At 38.5% G+C, this 22,630-nt stretch overlaps 2 protein-coding genes across 2 annotated transcripts in view; both read right to left on the bottom strand.

Annotated features, from left to right (window-relative positions):
• The window catches only part of ERICH3 (glutamate rich 3), a 114,540-nt gene that overhangs the window by 49,855 nt on the left and 42,055 nt on the right, over positions 1-22,630 (bottom strand). Inside the window, exons 6-8 of the mRNA XM_065908058.1 lie at positions 20,928-21,086; positions 14,206-14,424; positions 426-606 (exon numbers count right to left, since the gene is read on the bottom strand). Coding sequence (XP_065764130.1) covers positions 426-606; positions 14,206-14,424; positions 20,928-21,086 — 559 coding nt within the window. The remainder of the gene's footprint in view (positions 1-425; positions 607-14,205; positions 14,425-20,927; positions 21,087-22,630) is intronic.
• LOC136163747 (small ribosomal subunit protein uS14-like) lies at positions 8,530-8,700 on the bottom strand. The gene has a single exon (XM_065928373.1). The coding sequence runs from the start codon at positions 8,698-8,700 to the stop codon at positions 8,530-8,532; it is 171 nt and encodes a 56-aa protein (XP_065784445.1).

The raw sequence follows: 22,630 nt of genomic DNA, 5'->3' as shown, positions 1-22,630 counted from the left end.
CACCCTGAGTGTTATTGGATTTGTGATTTTATCTCAGCATACTTCTAAAGAACAAATTGCCAATCTAATATTTTTCTCTTAGAATAGTGTATGATATAATTCACTATGGCAAGCCAAATAGTTAACTTGTAATTTGGGGGACAGTTATTCGTGCAACATTTTAATGATCGTATATCTATATCTCAAGATTAATCTGTTACTGGGTTAAATCACTCCAAATTCTTTCTTCCACAATCTGCAAGAGTAATTGCTGCTTCAGTTTCAATCATGGAGCAGTAAATCTGGATTTACTTTTAGGCAGCTGGTTTATAAGTCCCTGGATATGCATAATTTCATAGAGTGATTGAAGTCATTTTGATATATCAACAATAGCTTATCTATAGCATCAACTGCAAGCAATTAAAAAATTCACATTTTATGTGTACCTTTTTCAAGTAGCTTGCCTGTGTATACACATAGGTTTTCTCCACCACAGTGCTGTTGATAAACTTTTATTTCATCTCGGAAATCTGGGTGATCATAAGCTAGGTGCACATTTTTCCCCAAATAGATCATTGTAATAGCTGCATTACTACGCAGTGGTGTTTTATGAATCCTTCTTGAATCCTAGAATAAACAAAAAGGGGGACTTATTAACTAATATCCTTCTAATCAGAGTGTGATGACATTGTAATACAAAGAATACAAAAGGCTATTTTTATGTACCTAGCAAAAAAAATCCTTTATAACATGTCAACATATACAGTGCACAAAAAGTCAACCCCATTACAAAATAAATACTTTTAACAACTATAACATATATACATTTTGGCTTTGTATTTTTAATGTAAATTTTGGGGATCTGGACAAAGTTTGTCAACTTTTAGCTCAAGTATGTGTCTTTTTTTCATGCAACAAAAACATCAATACCATGAAGAGGAAAACTACTCTTGGTTCTTTTAGCTGGTTCCCAAATAAAAATTTAAATCAAATTAATTAAATAAATATTAGTGACATAATTTTTTTCTAATCCAAATTGACATTGACTGTGATTTAGCAATTGTTCTTGTAACTGAGTGTTATATCTTTATGCTTGTGCACTGACAAGACATCCTTCCCTGAGTTTACTCTATGTGAGCGGAGAGGAATACATTTGATTCTTCCAGGAGTCACCCTGAGGATCAGGAACAATATATGTCAGATATTTGGGATTATCCAGTTTAATAGAAGGCATTCAGTTCAGTGAAAAACCAACACTATCAATATTAGCCTTAAATAGTAAACAATATACCCAACCAAAAAATATCACCTCATAAGCCTATCTGATATTCTATAGCACTGACCAATTTAAGTGATGTATAAAATAAACAATAAACTCAAATGTGAGATTAAATATCCAAAACCTTGCCTCCTGGTTTATATTCTGAAGTATTTTTTCATAGTAATGAATAAGCACAGTGTTTGCCTAACCTCTAAGAGGAAGCCAGGGAAAGGGAAGTAAGAAAAAGAAGAGGAAGAAGAGGCAGTGAAATGGAATGGCTCCTTGAAAGACTTCAAGAGGTCCCAGTAAGAATATTGGAAGCTGCTAGAACTATACAGCACCCCACTCCAGTACTCCTTGGATGGAGGAGCCTGGTAGGCTGCAGTCCATGGGGTCGCTAAGAGTCAGACACGACTAAGCGACTTCTTTCACTTTTCACTTTAACTCATTGGAGAAGGAAATGGCAACCCACTCCAGTGTTCTTGCCTGGAGAATCCCAGGGATGGGGGAGCCTGGTGGGCTGCCGTCTATGGGGTCGCACAGAGTCAGACACGACTGAAGTGACTTAGCAGCAGCAGCAGAACTATACGGATACAAGGCATTACTTTTAATCTACCTAACTTTTCTAAAAGTCAAATTTTAGCTAAATGAAAAATGTGAAGAGACCAACTTTCAGTGAATCCAAGTCAGTGGTCTGTTGATTTCATTGACTTATAGATGCCTTGGAAGCATGCTTTTATTAAGAATGACAAAGCTCAAAAACAAAAAAAATTCTGAAGGAACTACTAAAATACTTCTATCTCCAAACCCATTTCCTTCTGCCTTGGAGGATTCTATTTTTTTTTTTTTTTATTCACTTATATTTCTTTGAAGCAAAAACCAGAGGAGGTAAATTTGATGAAATTGTGCAAATGACAGTCTGAGATTTAAAATTTGAGCACACTGTCTTGCCTGTGGACAGAGCTCCCAAATAGAGAGATAATCCAGAGAACTATTTCAGGGACTTCAGGAGCCATGACAGTAAGTCAGCAAACTGGATAATTCTCTGCAGACTAGAAACTTCTCTCTGCATCACAGTTGAAAGCATAGGTATGATAGCAGGCCCAGCTCCTAGTTGCAAAGTCATCCCATGTTTCCTCTTGCCTGAGTGACTATGGAGCTGTGACATGCACGTGTGCAGCCCAACCCACAATCACCAGCCTAAGGCAAATCCAGCTGCAAGCTCCCACTAGAGCATTTAATGATGTGGCGGATTAAATAAGAACATCCCACTTCGTTAAGCAATACTTTCTGAAGTGGCATGGATTCAGAGGTAGCCCTGAGAGCTTCTGGGAGATAAGCGCTACATAAATACAAGGTAATAGTGGGATTAGAGTGGAGGAAGGGCCTGCCTCATCAGTGCAAAAAGAAAACCTGGATGGAAGAATGTTTAAAAATAAAATCAAGAACAGCTCTTCACCCTTTTCATTTACTCATATTCATATTTTTTCTGCTAAAGTGCATTTCTGATAGCAACATCTCTTTTCTCTTGGGTCTGATTGCTTCATTCCTTTTTAAAATATTCCCCAATCATTGCCACCAAGTAACACCTTCTGGGTTCTAATAGGAGGCCCAAGTGACAGCTCATGATTAAATACATCCACTAAGAAATGAACGATTGTTTCTTGCAGTTGACTAAACTGCCTCTAAACTTACAATCTTCCAAGGTTATAATGAACCCAGACTGATGAAACTTTAACAAGGTTTCATGGCCATTTCTGCTGTCCTCAAGCAAATATCATAACCTTCCATGAAAATTCAGTTGCATTTCAAGAACAGGAGCAAGTCTCAAGCCTCTGTACAACTAAGGATTATCTCTCTTACATCCTTGACCAGTTGCTTATGACTTTCCTTCTCATTTCTTTTCAGATTTCTCAAGCAAGTATAATCTGAACTGACAAACAGCAAGCCTACTGAGTAGTGAACCAGTCAGCTACTATATATTTGTGATACTTAGCATTCAGTGGATATATTAAATTTTCACTGGCATCTCTTTATCCCTGTGCAGGTCTACGTAATAGGTGGATTTTAGAGACTGAATGTCAAAGTTCCTGTTCTTGTTGATATGTTGGGCAGTCCCTCCTCTCCATCTATAAGACAAGCCCTGATGAATTCTGAACATCATATCACACCTGGACCAGTGTAATTAACTTGCAGTTAAAATGCTAGAAAAAAGAGCATAAATTTGAGCTGTTCCAGGAAATCTGGATATATGATTACCTTACCAATTGGCCCCCACACTTCCATCATATTGTCCTTCAAATTCTCCCTCCTCCTAGATATCAGACTGATCTACTGTCACTAAATAGATCATGTGACTCTCCTGCTTAAAGTCTTCCAATGATCCCCAGTATCCATGGGATAAAGTCCAACATTCCTCAGACAGTAAAAAAAAAAAGTCTTATAATCTCTAACTCCTACTACCTTTCAACTATTGCAATTTCTTGTGTTACATCTAAAGGTGCAGCAACTGACCCAATTGTAATGGTTCACATATGACCAACATGCTTTTAATCTCAAGGCCCATATAACTGTAGGAGCCACACGGCATTGACCTGTTTCCTTGTATTCCTCTCTCTCAGTAGATAAGGACAGTATCTTACCAATCTTTATGCCCCACCCCCTATGTCTTGTCAGTGCTGACGGCTGTGTTGTACCTAGTCACCCAGTCATGTCCGACTCTTTGTGACCCCACAGACTGTAGCCCACTCTACATAGACTCCTCTATCCATGGGGATGCTCCAGCCAAGCATGCTGGAGGGGTCGCCATGCCCTCTCCCAGGGCATCTACCCAACCCAGGGATCGAACCCAGGTCTCCCCCATTGCAGGTGGATTCTTTACCATCTGAGCCACCACGGAAGCCCGAGAATGCTGGAGTGGGTAGCCTATCCCTTCTCCAGGGGATCTTCCCTACCTGGAAGCCAAACCAGGGTCTCCTGCAGGCAGATTCTTCACCAGTTGAGCTACTAGGGAAGCCCACTGACACCTCGTCAAAGCCTAATAAACATTGATCTGACTGGACACAGCCATGGAACAATTAGAGATTCCACATTTTGACCTTTGCTGAGACAAAAGCAGGCTGATCCCATTCAAAATCAGCAGCTTTCTACATTTACAGGAATTCAATTGGTACTAAAGCATGAAAAGTGATTCATGGTGTCCTGTTAAACAAGATACCACCTTTGTTGATTAAGCCTTGATATTGATAAAAAGCCTGGCCATAAAGAGTGGCAGAGACTTCATGTTGACTCTTGATTCAGGTCTTGCTGTGCAGTCACCAAGTCAAGCCCAACTCTGCGACCCCATGGACTGCAGCCCGCTAGGCTCCTCTGTTCACGGGATGTCCCAGGCAAGAATACTGGAGTGGATTGCCATTTCTTTCTCCAGGGGATCTTCCCGACCCAGGGATTGAACCCATGTCTCCTGCACTGGCAGGCAAATTCTTTACCACTGAGACACCAGGGAAGCCCTATTCAAGTCTTTAGGAGAGGAAATTCTGACTTGAGCCAGAGGAAAAGTGCTGCAGTGTTCATACCCTAATGTTTCAGGAAGCCTCTGGTTGTGATGGAAACCTGTCTTCACTCTCCTCATTTAGTTCTGCCCTGTCCCTTCTCTTTCTCACTGCTTTTAACTTGTTCTTTCCTTCTCCCTCCCTTGCTTTTACTATGCATCTTCTTTGCACTTTATCCCTGCCTGTTTTTCTTACTACTGTATGACATATACCTCATGCAAATTCCTGACCGACCTCCAAACGCCTTGATCTCTCTGGACTTTTGGAGGAATCTGAGCTCCAGATTTTGAGGATGCTGGACTGACACTGGATCCTTTACTTCCTCATCTTCCTCAATAGAATGAACTCATTAAATCTGTTAAGACCAGAAATTATCCAGTTGGATTTTGATTTTGGTGAGAAGGCCCCAAATCGGACCCTCTTAGTAGTGATCTGCCCTGACTCCTAGAATCATTTCTGATTCTCCCTTTTTTTTTTTTAGATTCTTCCTTTCTTCTAGGGTTTTGTTCCACAACGCCAGCTGCAAAGATATTTTGATTGTTGAATTGACTTTTTTAATACTGTTTTTAAGTTCTTTTTAGTTATGTAGTTACCAAACTGCAATGCTAATTTTAAGCAAAAGTATTGTTTAAAGGAAAACGTTGCCTAAAATAAATCAAGCCTACCATGAAATATGTTGAATTACCATATATTAAAATCATGCTGATGTTTTTCCTTTTTCATTCTCAAATCTGAGTCTATTGATGAGAAAAACTAACAGTAAAAATACCAAGGTAATGCACTGGCTAGAAGAAATTTTTAAAGTATTTTAAATTTTAAAAATATTACTTAAATTAAGTCAAACAAAAGAAATGTGCAATTTCCCCACAAAGCTAATATTTGTTAGGCTTTATCTGTTATTGGAGAAAAGAGATCTACACTTGAAAGGCATAATTGTCATCTACAACATTTACTTAAGCTAAAAGTATAACTAAAGCTTACTTTTTGCATGGATAATAAAGCAATACCCATTTATGAACACACTACTAAGAAACATGTGACTATATGTAAATAAAATCAAACACTTGCCCTCAACAAGCTTAATAATCTGGGAGTAGAAGTAAGAATAAAGGTACATGAATATTTATGTTAACCAGAAAATATTAAAGAACATAGGAAAAGTAACAAAGTCCTTTTGAAGGGAAGAAGAGATGGAATCCTATTCCTGTGTACAGAAATACAGTATAGAAACACATTCTTCTTATCTGTTATGCATTCTCTGGCAATTCATAGACTATCTGGCATAAACTAATTTTTAAAAAGTATATACCTGAGATGGGGAAGTAGTAGACCAACCAGTCGAGGATATAGAAAATAGTTCAGCTTGGCTTGACTAGGAGCAGAGAGAAAGCTGGAAAAGGGCCAAAGTCAGAAGCCCTTAAATGCTAGTACACTAAGCATGTCCCTTTATTCTGATGTTTTGACATCTGGGTCCTTGCTGACCCCAGGATATACCTCACCCAAGACTAACCAGTTCCTAGACATAATAAGGGCTTCTCTGGTGGCTCAGTCGGGAAAGAATCTGCCTGCCCAATGCAGGAGACGCAAGAGATTCTGGTTCAATACCTGAGACAGGGAGATCCCCCAGAGAAGGAAAGGGCAACCCACTCCAGTACTCTTGCCTAGGACATCCCATGGACAGAGGAGCATGGCAGGCTACCGTCCATGGGGCCACAAGAGCTGGACACAACTGTGTGACTAAGCCACCGGACATAATAGATGGCTTGCCTAGGAGAACATTTATCATATACAAACTAACCAGCTGAGAGCCCATATCCACCCTCCCCCAGCCTCTAACAAACTGGGCCCATATTCCCCTACCCTTCCCAGGTACCAGACAACTGAGGACAGCCCAACACAGAAGCCTGCCAAAATCATTCATGCCATCCTATCCTAAGCCTGCTTACCCTCCGTTGCCTGATCCTTCCTCAAAAGCACAACAGATGCTCTTTCCCACCTCTTCCTCCCACCCTCACTCCTGACAGTCCTGGTGCTTCCCTGGGTGACCCTACAAGGCCTGGTGTGATGGTTAATTTTATCTATCAACTTTGCTGAGCCACAGTGCCAGATATGTGGTCAAACAATATTGGAGATGAAAGCCTGACTAAAATAAACAGGCATGTCCTTTCCTCTTGAGAACTGTAAGCGACAAACTTAAAGGCAAATGTCCTGATCTATAGGTCTCAACATAGGTGAATAATAATGTGACATTTGAAAGTGGGCAGAAGACTACCTCACTTTCATTAGGAAAGAGGAAGCTAGTGAAAGCTTTTAAGCAGGGGAGAAAAAAGTTGGGAGTTATTCTACAAAGTTTCACTTTAACACCATTATGTAGAACCTACTACTACTGAGATGGACTGCTTACACTCCCCTCCCATTCCTGCCTTTAACCCTCTGCTCCCTGATCCTGCCTTTAACCCTCTACCCCCTGATCCTGTTTACTAACTTCCTACCTTCCACCTTTCAGGCATCTGTTATTGCATAGGGCTTATCTGATGATGAAGCTGAAACTCCAATACTTTGGCCACCTCATGCGAAGAGTTGACTCATTGGAGAAGACCCTGATGCTGGGAGGGATTGGGGGCAGGAGGAGAAGGGGACGAAAGAGGATGAGATGGCTGGATGGCATCACCGACTGGATAGGCATGAGTTTGAGTAAGCTCCAGGAGTTGGTGATGGATAGGGAGGCCTGGCATGCTGCGATTCACGGGGTCGCAAAGAGTCAGACCGGACTGAACTGAACTGAACTGAACTATCTGAAGTCTAGAAGATGGGCAGGGGACCTCAGGCAAATAGGAGAAAGCCCCAGACAAGGTCATGCCTGGAGAAACTCTTTGACTTCTCTTTCATAAAACATATAAGAAATTAAAGTAAACTATGTTTCATAAAGTAAAGTACATTTCATAAAGTAAACTATGTTTCATTTTTTAAATTGATAAACATAATGTTTAAGTAGGTTCTTATTTGGGCTTCCCTAGTGGTTCAGTGGTAAAGAACCCGCCTGCAATGTAGAAGATGTGGGTTCGATCTTCGGGTTGGGAAGATCGCCTGGAGTAGGAAATGGCAACCCACTCCACTATTATTGCATTGAGAATCCCATGGATAGAGGAGTCTGGTAGTCCACAGGGTTGCAAAGAGTCGGACACAACTGAAGCAACTTAGCATGCATGCAGGTTCTTATCTGAAAGCCTTTATTTTCACATCTATAAACACTTTTCACATCTATAAACACTATATAGGACATCCACATTTTCGGTAGGCACCTGTGCAGAATAGGTGATAAGCAGTCCTGAGTGGAAACTCAGAAATCTGCAGATTGGTGAGGTAAAACTCAGAGTAAAATCTAACTAGTTGCAGAGATTCCATAAAAGCATTATAAGCTCTGCAGGCATTATATCTTCACATTATAAAGGAACAGGGTACAGAAGCAATGTGCTGGGCTGTGAAATTTACACCATGTCATTTGACTTCCTGGATCATGGCCTAGAGACAGAGACCAAAGAAGCCAGGGATCCTGTTCTACATATGCACAGAGGAACCAGTGATGGGCCACCAGCAAGCCATATTCCTTTGGCTCTTTCTTTTACTTCTTTCTTTTCTTTTTTTTGAAGTTTTGAAAACTTTTATTTTATATACAAAGAGCTAGTATTATTTCTGCCTAAGGTTGATGTGCTGGATGAGCCATCTAAGGAAGTTCAGTTAGTCCAACTCAATGAAGCCGATGTCCTTCGCATACTGGCAGAAACACTGGCGGCACATATTGAGGCCATATTTCTGGATCAGACCGTGCCAGTTTGAGCAGACCTGGCAAGAGCGAGAAGTCTGGCAGAATTTTCTCGGATGGTTCCAGTAGAGCTGCTGGTGACCCATGTTGCTTTCTCGGCTGCAACAAGGTAAAAGGCTACTTCTTTCTTTTAAGAGCATTTTCTTTGGGATGGTAATCATAAAAGTATGAATTTAATGTGCAAATTAATCATGAGAGCCACCTTTCTTTAAATGAGTCTTTTCTTGATCAAATATAAAATAAATCCAAATATTTAAATGAAAGTACACAATTTACCCCACTGTGCCCATTTTATTCTTAAACCCAGGACGCAGCAGCTAGTGACAAATCCAAGAGACATCTAGAAAACTACTGAAGCCATGTGAGAAGATGATCACATTTTGAAAAGAAAGACAAGTGTCAAGGTCTAAGCCTATGGTGATGTCCAGGTTTAGGGGTGAAGATGAAAGAGACACAGAGGAGCAAGATAATAGGTAAAAGAAGAGAGTAAAGAACCATGAAAGTAGAGTGCCATGAGGCAAGAGGAAGAAGCTTCAAGAAAGAGGCAGTAATAGCATAAGATACTACTATCAAAGAAAAATCATGATAAGTAGAAAATACAAACTAAGATGGTAGAAATAAGCCTAAACATACCACAAAATAAAATAAATCAGTAATTAAACTCACTAATTAAATGGACAGATTCTCAGTTGAAATAAACAGAAAGCACACATATGCTACACATAAACATATTTAAAGTTTAAAGCTTTAAAGACATTGAAGAGTGAAAGTAAAAGGAATATAAATATATATATTCATATATATAAAAATAATCTTTCTGTGATTGTGGTTTTCATAGATGGGAAAAAAAGTTGAAACAGTGACAGATTTTATTTTCTTGGACTCCAAAATCACTGCAGACAGTGACTGCAGCCATGAAATTAAAAGATGTTTGCTCCTTGGAAGCAAAGCTATGACAAATCCAGACAGCATATTAAAGAGCAGAGACATAACTTTGCCGACAAAGATCTGCCTAGACACAGCTATGGTTTTTCCAGTAGCCATGTGCAGATGTGAGAGTTGGACCATAAAGAAGGCTGAGTACTAAAGAATCGATGCTTTTGAACTGTGATGCTTGAGAAGACTCTTGAGACTCCTTTGAACTACAAGGAGATCCAACCAGTCAACCTAAAGGAAAACAGTCCTGAATATTCATTGGTAAGACTGATGCTAAAGCTGAAGCTCCAATACTTTGGCCACCTGATACAAGGAACCGACTCACTGGAAAAGATCCTGATGCTGGGAAAGATTGAGTGAAGGAGGAGAAGCAGGCAACAGAGGATGAGATGGTTGGATGGCATCATTGACACAATGGACATGAGTTTGAGCAGACTCCAGGAGATAGTGAAGGACAGGGAAGCCCTGTGTGTTGCAGTTCATGGGGTCTCAAAGAGTCAGGCACAACTTAGCAATGAACAACAACAATATATAATCTAAAGAAAATAAGAAGTACTATTAGACGAAATAGATTTTGAGGCCAAAAGTAATAATAAAGAGGATCTTTTTTTAATAATAAAGAATATTTTCACCAGTAAGATAAAGTATCCTAAATCTGAGGGCATATAACCAAGTATTCTCAATATTTACAAAGCAGAACTCAATTAATTACAAGAAGGAATGGACAAATCCACAACTACAAAGAATTAATTCTCACTAGAACTCAAAAACTAAGAGACCACGTGGATAAAAGGAATAGTAAGGATGTAAAATTATGAGTAACATAATTGGACATTTCTTATCTATTGGAAGAATTCTGCTCCCAACAATTAGAGAATCACATTCTTTACAAAAGTTGAGCCTATCTTAGCCCACAAAGCAAATCTCCACAAGTACCAAAGGATCAAAATCTTACAGAACAAGATTTAATTTTAAGAGTAACATTGAGTGAACAAAAGGAGTTCTAGGATTTAAAATATGGTGGGAAAAGACAAATGTCAATAACCCACAGATATAGAGAATGGACTTGTGGTTGCCAAGGGGAAGGAGGTCGGGGAAGGAAGGATTGAGAGTCTGGGATTAGCAGATGCAAACTATTATATATAGGACTGATAAACAACAAGGTCCTAATGTATAGCATGCACGTGTGCTCAGTCCTGTCCAACTCTTTGCAACCCTATGGACTATAGGCTGCCAAGCTCCTCTGTCCATGGAATTATCCCGGCAAGAATACTGGAACTGGCTCCTATTTCCTTCTCCAGAGGATCTTTCTGACCCTTGATTGAGCCCACATCTCCTGCGTCTCCTGCATTGGCAGGTGGTTGTTTTTTTTTTTTTTTTTTTTTTTTTTTTAACCACTGAACCATCTGGGAAGTCCAATATATAGCACAGGGAACTAGATGCAATATCCTGTGAAAAATCATAATGGAAAAGGATATGAAAAAGAATATATAACCGAGTCACTCTGCTGTACAGTAGAAATTTAACAGAACATTCTAAATCAACTATACTTCAATCAAACTTTAAAAAATAAAAATGTCAATAGAATGTGTGGAAGATAAAACTGAAGAAATCTCCCAGCAAGTAGAACAAAGAGGTAAAGAAGTAGAAAATATGAGAGAAAAGCTAAGAATATTAGAGCATCAGTCTAGTAGTACCAACATTCTCAAAATAAGATTTCCAAAAAGAGAGAATAGAGTTAAAAAAAAAAAAAAAGACCAAGTCAGACTGAAGCCTTGTGAACTCAAGAGCCAGACATACCAAGGTCTGTCAGAGCCAGGATGCCTGCTGACACCGCTGTGTTCCTAACCTGAAGTAGAATGCCCAGGGGAAGCTGGCTCAGATGCTTATCCATGCTTCACTGGTCATGACCACAGGGTGGAGAAGTTGCTGCTCTCCCCTCTGCACACAGCTACAGAAGCCCATTTGCCTGAGGATATTCCTGCTGGACATCCAGCATCAAGCTCACATGAGGACTTCACCCGATGCCCTGATTCTGGTGAGCCTCATTTTTCTAAGAAAATTAAAAGACACTTACTCTTTGGAAGAAAAGCTATGACAAACCTAGACAGCATATTAAAAAAGCAGAGACATTACTTTGTTGACAAAGGTCCGTAATAGTCAATGCTATGGCTTTTCCAGTAGTCATGTATGGATGTGAGAGTTGGACAGTAAAGAAAGCTGAGCACCAAAGAATTGATGCTTTTGAACTGCAGTGTTGGAGAAGACTCTTGAGAGTCCCTTGAACTGCAAGGAGCTCAAACCAGTCAATGCTAAAGGAAATTAGTTCTGAATATTCATTGGAAGGACTGAGGCTGAAGCTCCAATACTTTGGCGACCTGATGCAAAGAATTGACTCATTGGAAAAGACCCTGATGCTGGGAAAGATTGAAGGCAGGAGGAGAAGGGGATGACAAAGGATGAGATGGTTGGATGGCATCACTGAGTCCATGGACATGAGTTTGAGCAAGCTCTGGGAGTTGGTGATGGACAGGGAAACCTGGCATGCTGAAGTCCATGGGGTTGCAAAGAGTTGGACACAACCGAGCGACTGAACCGAACTGATATTTTAGGAACACTCATGACCTGAACTCTCTTACTTCCCTACCAGGAGCTCTTAAAACTGTAAGGAACCAAACCTAGATGGTGACCCAAAGCTCTATTCAGCTTATTTTCTCCTGGAAATATTAGCCTTTCATTAGAATGCTAGGTTTGAGCTTTTTTCTGAAGTTTGATGCATATAAATAATAGAACTCCAAACAAAAGCAGGGACTCAATTAATATACTTGTCAGTATATTGGTTGCTCTGAGAAGGAGTTGGGGAAGGCAGGAAATAGGGGGCTTGTCATATGACAAAAGTCTGCTACTTTGTTGAGAAGTAATGCTATATACATAGGTTTTTAATTGTTGTTTAACCTGAACATATAGATTTTACATATTCTTATGGTTTATATGATATTTAAACATTTCTTTAAAAAGTAGGACTGGGTAGAGTTCATCCCAGTAATATATTTTTAACACTAGAAAATCAAATTTGCCACCAAATGAGGACGATGAGGAAATTACTGTTTTTGCAAATGGAGGTCACAGCCTTTAAGAGAGCATGTTTGTTGGCCTGGTGTAGACAAATGCCAGCATTCAAAAAATACATAGTAAATTTGTGGATTAGTACCTTCTCATATCATGGCCCCAAATATTCACTGCTCGCTCTTTATAAAAGAATGATACCACCACTCTATGTCAGGCTTTAGTAATGGAATTCAAGTGTAAGTGACAAGTATCACTACTGAATGGAACCTACAAAGCATTCCATGACTGTTGTCCACGAGGCAAACACACCCCAGGCAGGGATGATTCATCCAGTCTGGGTCTCAGAATTGCCACTGAACACCAACAGACAGTGATGATAAAAAGAAGTTGCTGCTGTAATCTGAGACACCTGGGGTTGCTTGTTAGAAGGAAGCTACAGTAAACTAGACTTCAGAGAACTCTGCAGTAGGAAAGGAGATAACAGAAGTCTCAGGCTACAGAATATGAGGAAAGGATTTAGTTACTCTATATAAGGCCTGGGTATATTGAGAGACAGACAGATATTAGAGGAAAGAATAAACATCCAAATAGGAGAGAAGAATGACAGACAGTGCCAAGTGTCATGTAATGGGAAAAATAAGCTCAAGGAACAGGGCTGGGGGAGGAAGGGGAGGGAACCTCAAGGATGAAGGATACAACACTCAGTCAGAGACTGTAACAAAGAAAGAGAATTGGTGAAAGGTGGATTGAAAGAAGGAAATCTAAGCATGCAAGAGGAAGATAGCCACAATTTTTAGAGAAGGTTATTGGTGAGGATAGCTGCGAGAAGAGAGATGTGGATAGGGGTAAATAAAGCACTTGAACTAGGCTGGTTTTGAAGAGCCAGCATGCTATCAATGTGCAGTGTTGGAACTTCACTCCCTGATTCTCCAACAGTGAAATGTTGACCCAGCCAGTTGCCAATAACCACAGAAATTGCATATAATAGATTATTGGTTGTGTATTTACACTACAAAGCAAGAGATTTTTGACCTTCATACTAGCCTGTATCTGTAAAAGTGTAAATGGCCTTAGAACAACATTCTTTATCAGTATTTTGAAGAATGATTACAACAAAACAATATATTTTAAGAACATGGAAAGGAAAATATTTATAAATATTATACAGCAACTTTACCAAAAATTATTAAAAGTGAGTTTTAATAATTATTTTATATGGAACATTGTGGTTTTCAATATGTTACTGAATATTCACAAATTAAATGTTAAAATACTTTCTGACATGATTGAATGGCAAATTGAAGGACATAAATGATTTGGAAATGGGTATAGTACAAACTAAATTTGAGTATAAGATTTACTTAATTTTTTTTCAATTATGCTAAATTATTCAACTGGATTACTCAAATATTTGGTTTCAGATTCATTCAAGCTTACAATTACTATATTTACAAAATTATTATATTTTTTATGAAAGTCATTTGGCATTCAGTTTCCCTAGATTCTCTTACCGCACATCTAGAAATCTAATAGTGCAGTGTTAATTGGTGTTAAATTAATGAAACAAAAGTTGATTCCATAATCACCTTGGTAAAAGCAGGTTCTAAGCCATTGGGAGCAGTGGTTGGGCGAAATCTTCTCCTTCTCCATGTTTCAGGTCTATTTTCTTTTGTGATTTTTCCACTGGTGGGAGGAAGTGGAGGAGGAATAGGCATAATGTAACGGTTAATGCTTGGAAATTGGTATCGATTCATTTCCTGTGAATTGTCCATGGAGTTCCTGAACTTCATCATTGCCTTCTTGCCCTATAATTAGATTTCATGACATAAGAATGAGTGAAACAGAATTCGTCACCCAACATAACTCAAAATTACAGACAAGACTATGATTGACACTGCAGGCAAACACAACTGATATTAACAGGCAAAGTGAAAGTGCAGTCGCTCAGTTGTGTCCGACCCAATGAATCACTGCGACCCAATGAATCCCCGCCAGGCTCTTCCATCCATGGTGTTTTCCAGGCAAGAATACTGCAATGGTTGCTGTTTCCTTCTCCAGGGGATCTTCCTGATCCAGGAATCAAACATGTGTCTCCTGCACTGCAGGCTGACTCTTTACTGTCTGAGCCACCAGGAGAGCCCCACTTAAGAGCCCTGCAGAGATCTCTTCAAGAAAATCAGAGATACCAACGGAACATTTCATGCAAAGATGGGCTCAATAAAGGACAGAAATGGTATGGACCTAACAGAAGCAAAAGATATTAAGAAGAGGTGGCAAGCATACACAGAAGAACTATACAGAAAAAGATCTTCATGACCCAGACAATCATGATGGTGTGATCACTCACCTAGAGCCAGACGTCCTGGAATGTGAAGTCAAGTGGGCCTTAGGAAGTATCACTATGAACAAAGCTAGTGGAGGTGATGGAATTCCAGTTGAGCTATTTCAAATCTTAAAAGATGATGCTATGAAAGTGCTACACTCAATATGTCAGCAAATTTGGAAACCTCAACAGTAGACACAGGACTGGAAAAGGTCAGTTTTCATCCCAGCCCCAAAGAAAGGCAGTGCCAAATGCTCAAACTACCACACAATTGCACTCATCTCACACGCTAGTAAAGTAATGCTCAAAATTCTCCAAGCCAGGCTTCAGCAATACGTGAACCGTGAACTTCCAGATGTTCAAGCTGGTTTTAGAAAAGGCAGAGAAACCAGAGATCAAATTGCCAACATCCACTGGATCATCGAAAAAGCAAGAGAGTTCCAGAAAAACATCTATTGCTGCTTTATTGACTATGCCAAAGCCTTTGACTGTGTGGATCACAATAAACTGTGGAAAATTCTGAAAGGGATGGGAATACCAGACCACTTGACCTGCTTCTTGAGAAACCTGTATGCAGGTCAGGAAGCAACAGTTAGAACTGGACATGGGACAAAAGGCTGGTTCCAAATAGGAAAAGGAGTACGTCAAGGCTGTATATTGTCACCCTGCTTATTTAACTTCTATGCAGAGTACATCATGAGAAACGCTGGGCTGGATGAAGCACAAGCTGGAATCAAGATTGCTGGGAGAAATATCAATAACCTCAGATATGCAGATGACACCACCCTTATGGCAGAAAGTGAAGAACTAAAGAGCCTCGTGATGAAAGTAAAAGAGGAGAGTGAAAATGGCTTAAAGCTCAACATTCAGAAAACTAAGATCATGGCATCCAGTCCCATCACTTCATGGCAATTAATTGGGGAAACAGTGGAAACAGTGTCAGACTTTATTTTTTTGGGCTCCAAAATCACTGCAGATGGTAATTGAAGCCATGAAATTAAAAGAAGCTTATTCCTTGGAAGGAAAGTTATGACCAACCTAGACAGCATATTAAAAAGCAGAGACATTACTTTGTCCACAAAGGTCCATCTAGTCAAGGCTATGGTTTTTCCAATAGTCATGTATGGATGTGAGAGTTGGACTATAAAGAAAACTGAGCACAGAAGAATTGACGCTTTTGAACTGTGGTGTTGGAGAAGACTCTTGAGAGTCCCTTGGACTGTAAGAAGATCCAACCAGTCCTGGATCTTTTAAGAATATCCTCTAAGAGGATCAGTCCTAAAGGAAATCAGTCCTGGGTGTTCATTGTAAGGACTGATGTTGAAGCTGAAACTCCAATATTTTGGCCACCTGATGCAAAGAGTTGACTCATTTGAAAAGACCCTGATGTGGGAAAGATTGAAGGCAGGAGGAGAAGGGCACGACAGAGGATGGGATGGTTGGATGGCATCGCCAACTCAATGGACATGGGTTTGGGTAAACTCTGGGAATTGGTGATGGACAGGGAGGCCTGGCGGACTGTGGTTCATGGGGTCACAAAGAGTTGGACATGACTGAGCAACTGAACTGAACTGAACTGAATCACATTTCATGACATAAGAATGCGTGAAGTAGAAGTGGTAACGTATTATAACTCAAAATTACAAACTCAAAATTACAGGCATTGACATTACATGCAAACACAACTGATATTAATAGGCAAAACTTAAGACACCTCAATCTGTTGAAAAATGGCATTTTGCAGTATCCATAGCAAATCGAATTTTCATGGATTTCTAAACTTTTTTAAGTATATTTTTTAAATCAAACATACAATCATGGCATTTTTATAGCACTTTGGGGTTTTTCCCTTAGTGATTCATTAAATCTATGGGGACCCAGTACAACGAAACAATTTAAAATCACTAGGTTTTGAAGTGTTGTACTTCAAGACAGGATTGGGTAGTCCACTCAATGATGGTATTTGCACTTTTTTTTTACATTGATTTCACCCATCGAGGTGTTACAACATTCCTTGGTAATATGGTTTCAAGGAATCAAAAACCTAGACTCTGACCCAAAGTCTCTATTCAAGTTATTTTCTCTTAGAAATTTAACTTGTAGGAATAAATTTTACCAGTTAACTGCACAAGTACATTTATGTAAGTGTGTATAAGGATACACACACACAGGTACACACATAAATATGTCTAAAAACTTTAATTGATCAATTTGGGATTGACATGTACACACTGCAATATATAAAATAAAATGCTTTTCCATGAAAAAAAGAGAAGAAAAATTTAGTTGAACTACCAAGTCCATCAGTAAAAGGATAGTTAAATAAATTTTGCTTTGTTATGATAAAAGATTCTCATTGGGCTTTAAAAAGAATACTGTTAATCTATTCTTTCAGAGTCCTGACATAAAAAGCTCCATGCAGCGTGGTCATACATTTCATTTAAATAATTTATATGTGGATTTTGATAAAATCAGGGATGACTGGAAGACTCTGAACACAGAGTTGCCTTTAAGGATTTGGATTATTTGTAGGGGTGGAGCATATAAGTTTAGTCAACATTTAGTACCTTAATGACTAAAAAGTACCTAATGTATAACCAAAAATTTTAGTTTCAGGTGTATTTGAGCCTCTGAATTTTCACATATTGATAATTTTTGTATGTCTGAGGTAGTTTTCAAACTTTAGATTATCTTTAATCATTTAAATCTGTCTTATACTGATTTATTTGGTATTGTTTTAAATTTATTTTCAGCCAATTTATCTTTTATTTTGAGATGTTTAAATTGTAAAAAGTTATTTTTAAGAAAGAGAAGTCATTCCCCAAACATTTTCATTGCTATTAAACAAAAACAGATTAAATAAAGGCATGGGTACTCCATGTTTTTATTGAAATCAACACTTATATGAACAGAAGGGATTTAAATAGATATTCATCAAGGGGCTTAGAACTACTAGATTGCTTGATGCTGCAGGTATTATTTATGCTCTCATTTTTCTTTTCTTACATTTTCCAATTTTTCTGTGCTGGTGTGCACTGACATTGTAATAACAAATATAAATTAAAGAAGTGAAAATAAGATAATAAAACAATAAAATCAATTAATTCAGAACTTTTTGGTCTTGGGAGGTTCTACTTTTAATTTTTAAGTAGTTATCCATCATTGGCATGCCTTATTTGGTAATGAAGTTTAGTAAATTTTTTAAAAATTAAACTACTGCTCCATACCTTGCTTTTTTTTCTAGCCCCCAAAATCTTGGACATCTCCCTATGGCAGTATAAATAATTTACCTTATTTTAAAATATTATTTAATATGCTATAACATTTTTAAACAATAAATTCTTAGGTGTCTTCCAAACATTCACCATTGGAAATATTATAATTCTAAAGTTCCTGAATCTATTTCTCTTCACATGCATGTATGTTCCTAGGATAAATTCCAATATGCTAAAATGCTTGAGCATGTTCATTTAAAATGTTGATAAATATTCCCATACTGCCTTCACAAATAGTTGTACCAGTTTCTGTTCCTATCAACACTATATAAGAAACTCTCATTCCAAGTATAATCATTTTCAGTTATGTCATTAATATATTCAACAGCATCTCAACCAATCTGTTTGGACCGAATTGCTTTTGCCTAAATCAAAGATCCTCGCTCCTAATACTTGGAAAATTCAACTTGCTTAAGTATGTCACACCTTCAAACAATGCCCCCATGCAGATCTTTGACTAGCTAGTGGGTGCTTACTACATCCTCAGCAGTCATGCAAACTATTATTCTCTAGGAATTTCTTGTCTGATTTTATATTAAGTAATTTTCATTATCAATGTCATTAAAAGAATTACATATCTTTCTTGGCGGTATATTTTGACTGTGTACATCGCAGTATAAACTCCAAAAAGTCAGAGGACATTGTCTGCTTTGGTGACTGATATACTACTAATGCCTAGAGCAGGACCCAGTCAAGAGTAAATGCCCAATTAAATTCCACTGGATGAAAAATGTTAAGTTTAGCTGGTTGAAATTAACATGGAATTGATCTCAGCCTTGTCAACACATATAAGCTACCATTTTTTAAATTATTTCTTAACTGAAGGATGACTGCTTTACAGAATTTTGTTGTTTACTGTCAAACCTCAACATGAATCACAAGCTACCGTTAAATGTCAATCCCTTACTCATTCACAACCCAAAACTTGGAAATGGTAAAATAAAAGGCCCTGTAAAGATTTAATTAATAAATCTACCCAGTGCCTCAGAGCACATTTAGAAAATCACCTAAAAGAAAAATCATTCACTAGTCAGAAGAAAATGAATATTACCTGATTGATAATGGTCACATATCTAACAAAAAGTGGGTCCAATCAAGTAGAGTTAACAGATAATAGGAACTTAGAAAAGAATATAATCACCTTGGCAAACATGGAGAGTGCCCATCTGAGTACTATCTAAGGGAGAGGAAATCCCACCCATTGGACTTTGAATATTTCCAGTCCTAAAGGCAAAGTTATCCCTGGAGGATTCAGAGGGCTTTAGCCAAAGACCTTTGAGCTTTCTGGTACCTTTGGCAAGCCCATTCCTAAGATGAGACAGATGCATCAGGCTAAGACAGCCCGATGCCATTAGCATTCCATTTCACCATATCTCCTCATTCTGATTCCATTCTCACTAGGCAACCTTCTCATTGTTATCTGGCTTCCCATCTCCCATCTAGGTCTGCCTACAAGGGGAAAAGGTACTGTTTCTACAAGCTTTGATTTATTTGATATCTGGTGAATTAATGGTCCCTAATTATGATTTGATTCCCTATTTTGATTTATGATAGTGACAAAAATGGGCTTGTCATGGCTTAATTTAGTTAGCTTGAGACAATATCTCAGGACCTGACCATTCCTGGACACCAGCTTGAAATGGGGAATCTCTGGATATTTAAAGTGGAGATCAGATCCTAGAAAGTGTCAACCGAATTGACTTCTGCCCAGCTCTAAGTAGTATTCCCTAGACAAAATGTCACCACTTTTTAATTTATCCTTCTTTCCAAGAATGTACTATTAAATTAACTAAAGTATGGTTTGTGAAAAGTGCTTCACCAGCTAAAAAACATATTAGTTGGATTAAAATGTTATTTATCATTTGGGGGTTATATTTATACTTTTAATGTGAAAAATAATTTATTTCAATTAATTTCTTAGTGACAAGGTCATCTGTCAGCTTTAGGTAAAAACATCTTAATTTCATATGTCTTATGTTTCTTAATAATGAATGGAACTAAATCCACCCATTTGAGCATAATTACAATTGTACTCATAACACAGTTTCTTTCTTAAGCTGGCAAATGTTTCTTCTTGGTCTTAGAAATACAAACAATACCTTTTCTAATTACTAAATGTCCCAATTGTCCTTCCCTGTTAGAGTAACTCATGTTTTATGACTTCCCTACCTCCTTCCTGTGCTTCGTTTAAAATAAGTGAAAATTACCTGAGACATAACCTTGAAAAAGAAGCAGAGTCAAGCTTCTGAGTGTGATTAATTCAGGATTTTTTAAGACAGACATTCTTTTCCCTCTATAGCCAACCTTCTCCAGAGTCAAACTTGAAGCAATTTCATACACTGATGGTAAAGTAAGTCAGCATGCAAATGCAAACCTATTCTTGGAAATTTTCATTTTCTAGGTTTCATGCATTTTAAAATTTGGAAGCAGTTAACACCGTGTCTATTCTGTTAGAAGTCATATCTAGCCATAAAAAGATCCTCTTTGTTTTTATACAACCTTTCAAGTTCATGAGAGATCATCTTATATTATTACAAGTCTACTCCTTACTATTTTTCCCAATAACACAGAAATTATAGGTCTTCCAATTAAAGTAAAATATAATTAAACAGAAGTACAGAGCAAGTGCTTAATAAGTATACAATATAAATTTCACTGAATAGATTAATTGAATCTAGCATCTTAAAAACTGAGAAGAAGAAGCATTTACCCCAATGGGAAATGGAGTTTCAGTTTCCAGCAATGAGGTTTTTGATCTGGATCCCAAAGTTATCTTTGGAACAGTTCGTACTGCAGGATTACTGGGAAGAGGTTGTAATCGAATTGGAGGCTGCATATTTCCAGGAGCAGTGTATGGTCGAGGGGCTGTCTAGACAATCAGGGGAAAAAATTCCATTTAAATTAGTATCTTGACATGTTTCCAGAACCAATTAATAACTCAACAAATTGCCTAGAGTAATTAATGGTGCCTTTTTACTGAACAGATTAAACTTCAATTATGTCCTTTCATTATGCATACCCTTATGACCCAATGTATTTGTTAAAACATATGGTGTGGAAATCTTCTACATACCTAAATGCCACAATCGCAGAGTATTTTAGATAAAGGAGATGTTCTCTGTTAGGTTCCTGTATTTTATCCATACTGTAAACTCACTGACAATACCTAGTTGATGCTGCACATAGAACGAAAGTTTTAGTCGCTCAGTCATGTCCGACTCTTTACAACTCCATGAACTGTAGCCCACCAGGCTCCTCTGTCCATGGAATTCTCCAGGCAAGAATACTGGAGTGGGTTGCCATGCCCTTCTTCAGGGGATCTTCCCAACCCAGGGACGGAACCCAAGTCTTCCACATTGCAGGCTGATTCTTTACTGTTTGAGCCACCCGGGAAGCCTTTTGTTCAATTAAATGTTAAGTTGAATAATGTTCTGATTTTAGAGCTCTAAAGGCATATGATTAGAATGAACTCATTCCAGTTTTTAAGCCGTAAGACTAGTGCAGAAGTAAAAGCAGACAATATGATTCAAAACGAGGGAAGGCGAATGCTTACCTCTAATGCATTACCATTTATTCAATCTCTTCCTTGAACTATTAGGAAAACAAAAATGACAACTAGTAACTGGCAACTTTGGAAAATACTATCAAAATTTAGATGTTTGGAGATGTTTTCCAAGCTAGAGAGTTTCCATTTGCTCCTCTTCTCTGCCTTCTCCATTCTGCTCTGGCTGCTGGGAGTCATTCCTTAAACGACCACATCAACTAACCTCAGGTTTCCAGTCGGATTCAGCCAGTGAAAGACACTGGCAGGGGATCAAAGACAGGAGGGAAGGAGACTGGGGTCCTAATGCTGTTGGACCCTCCTGCCGAGGTCATGATGGGCCAACTGGGTCCCTCCACCAAAGTCCACAGCTCTCCAGGAAGTCTTCTTCCAGAAACCGCCTGCTGGTTCTGGTATCCAGGACCTCCCTTTCCCCTTAGCCCTACATGATGTGGTTTCCCACTGTGTTCACCCCAGCAGGCTTTACATCCCTAGTTGGTTTTCCTTCACCCTGCCTGCATCTTTCTAAATAGTTTCTTTATTAAACTCGTCCTAATTACCCTATTTGTGTGAGCCATCTGTTTCCTGCTGAGACCCTGACTGATGCATTTTCTAATCAAGAATGTACTGCGGAGAACACCAAAAGTGCCAGTTCAGAGCATTAGATGTGCCTCTGGGAGCACTGACAGAACCCTGTAACCTTAGCATAAAGATCAGCAATGTTTCAAAAATGGAAAAAACAAAATGTTTGGCCCAGTTGTTCTATTACAATAAAATAGTGGTAAACCTGTTAAGAATAATACATGCAAATTTGGATAAGAGGGTGTGAGAAAGATGGTATGTAAATGATTCATAAAAAAGGCTTATTACAT

The sequence above is a fragment of the Muntiacus reevesi genome, chromosome 1 (genome assembly GCF_963930625.1).
Source record: "Muntiacus reevesi chromosome 1, mMunRee1.1, whole genome shotgun sequence".
NCBI lineage: Eukaryota > Metazoa > Chordata > Mammalia > Artiodactyla > Cervidae > Muntiacus > Muntiacus reevesi.
This window is presented reverse-complemented; position numbering and strand designations above follow the sequence as displayed.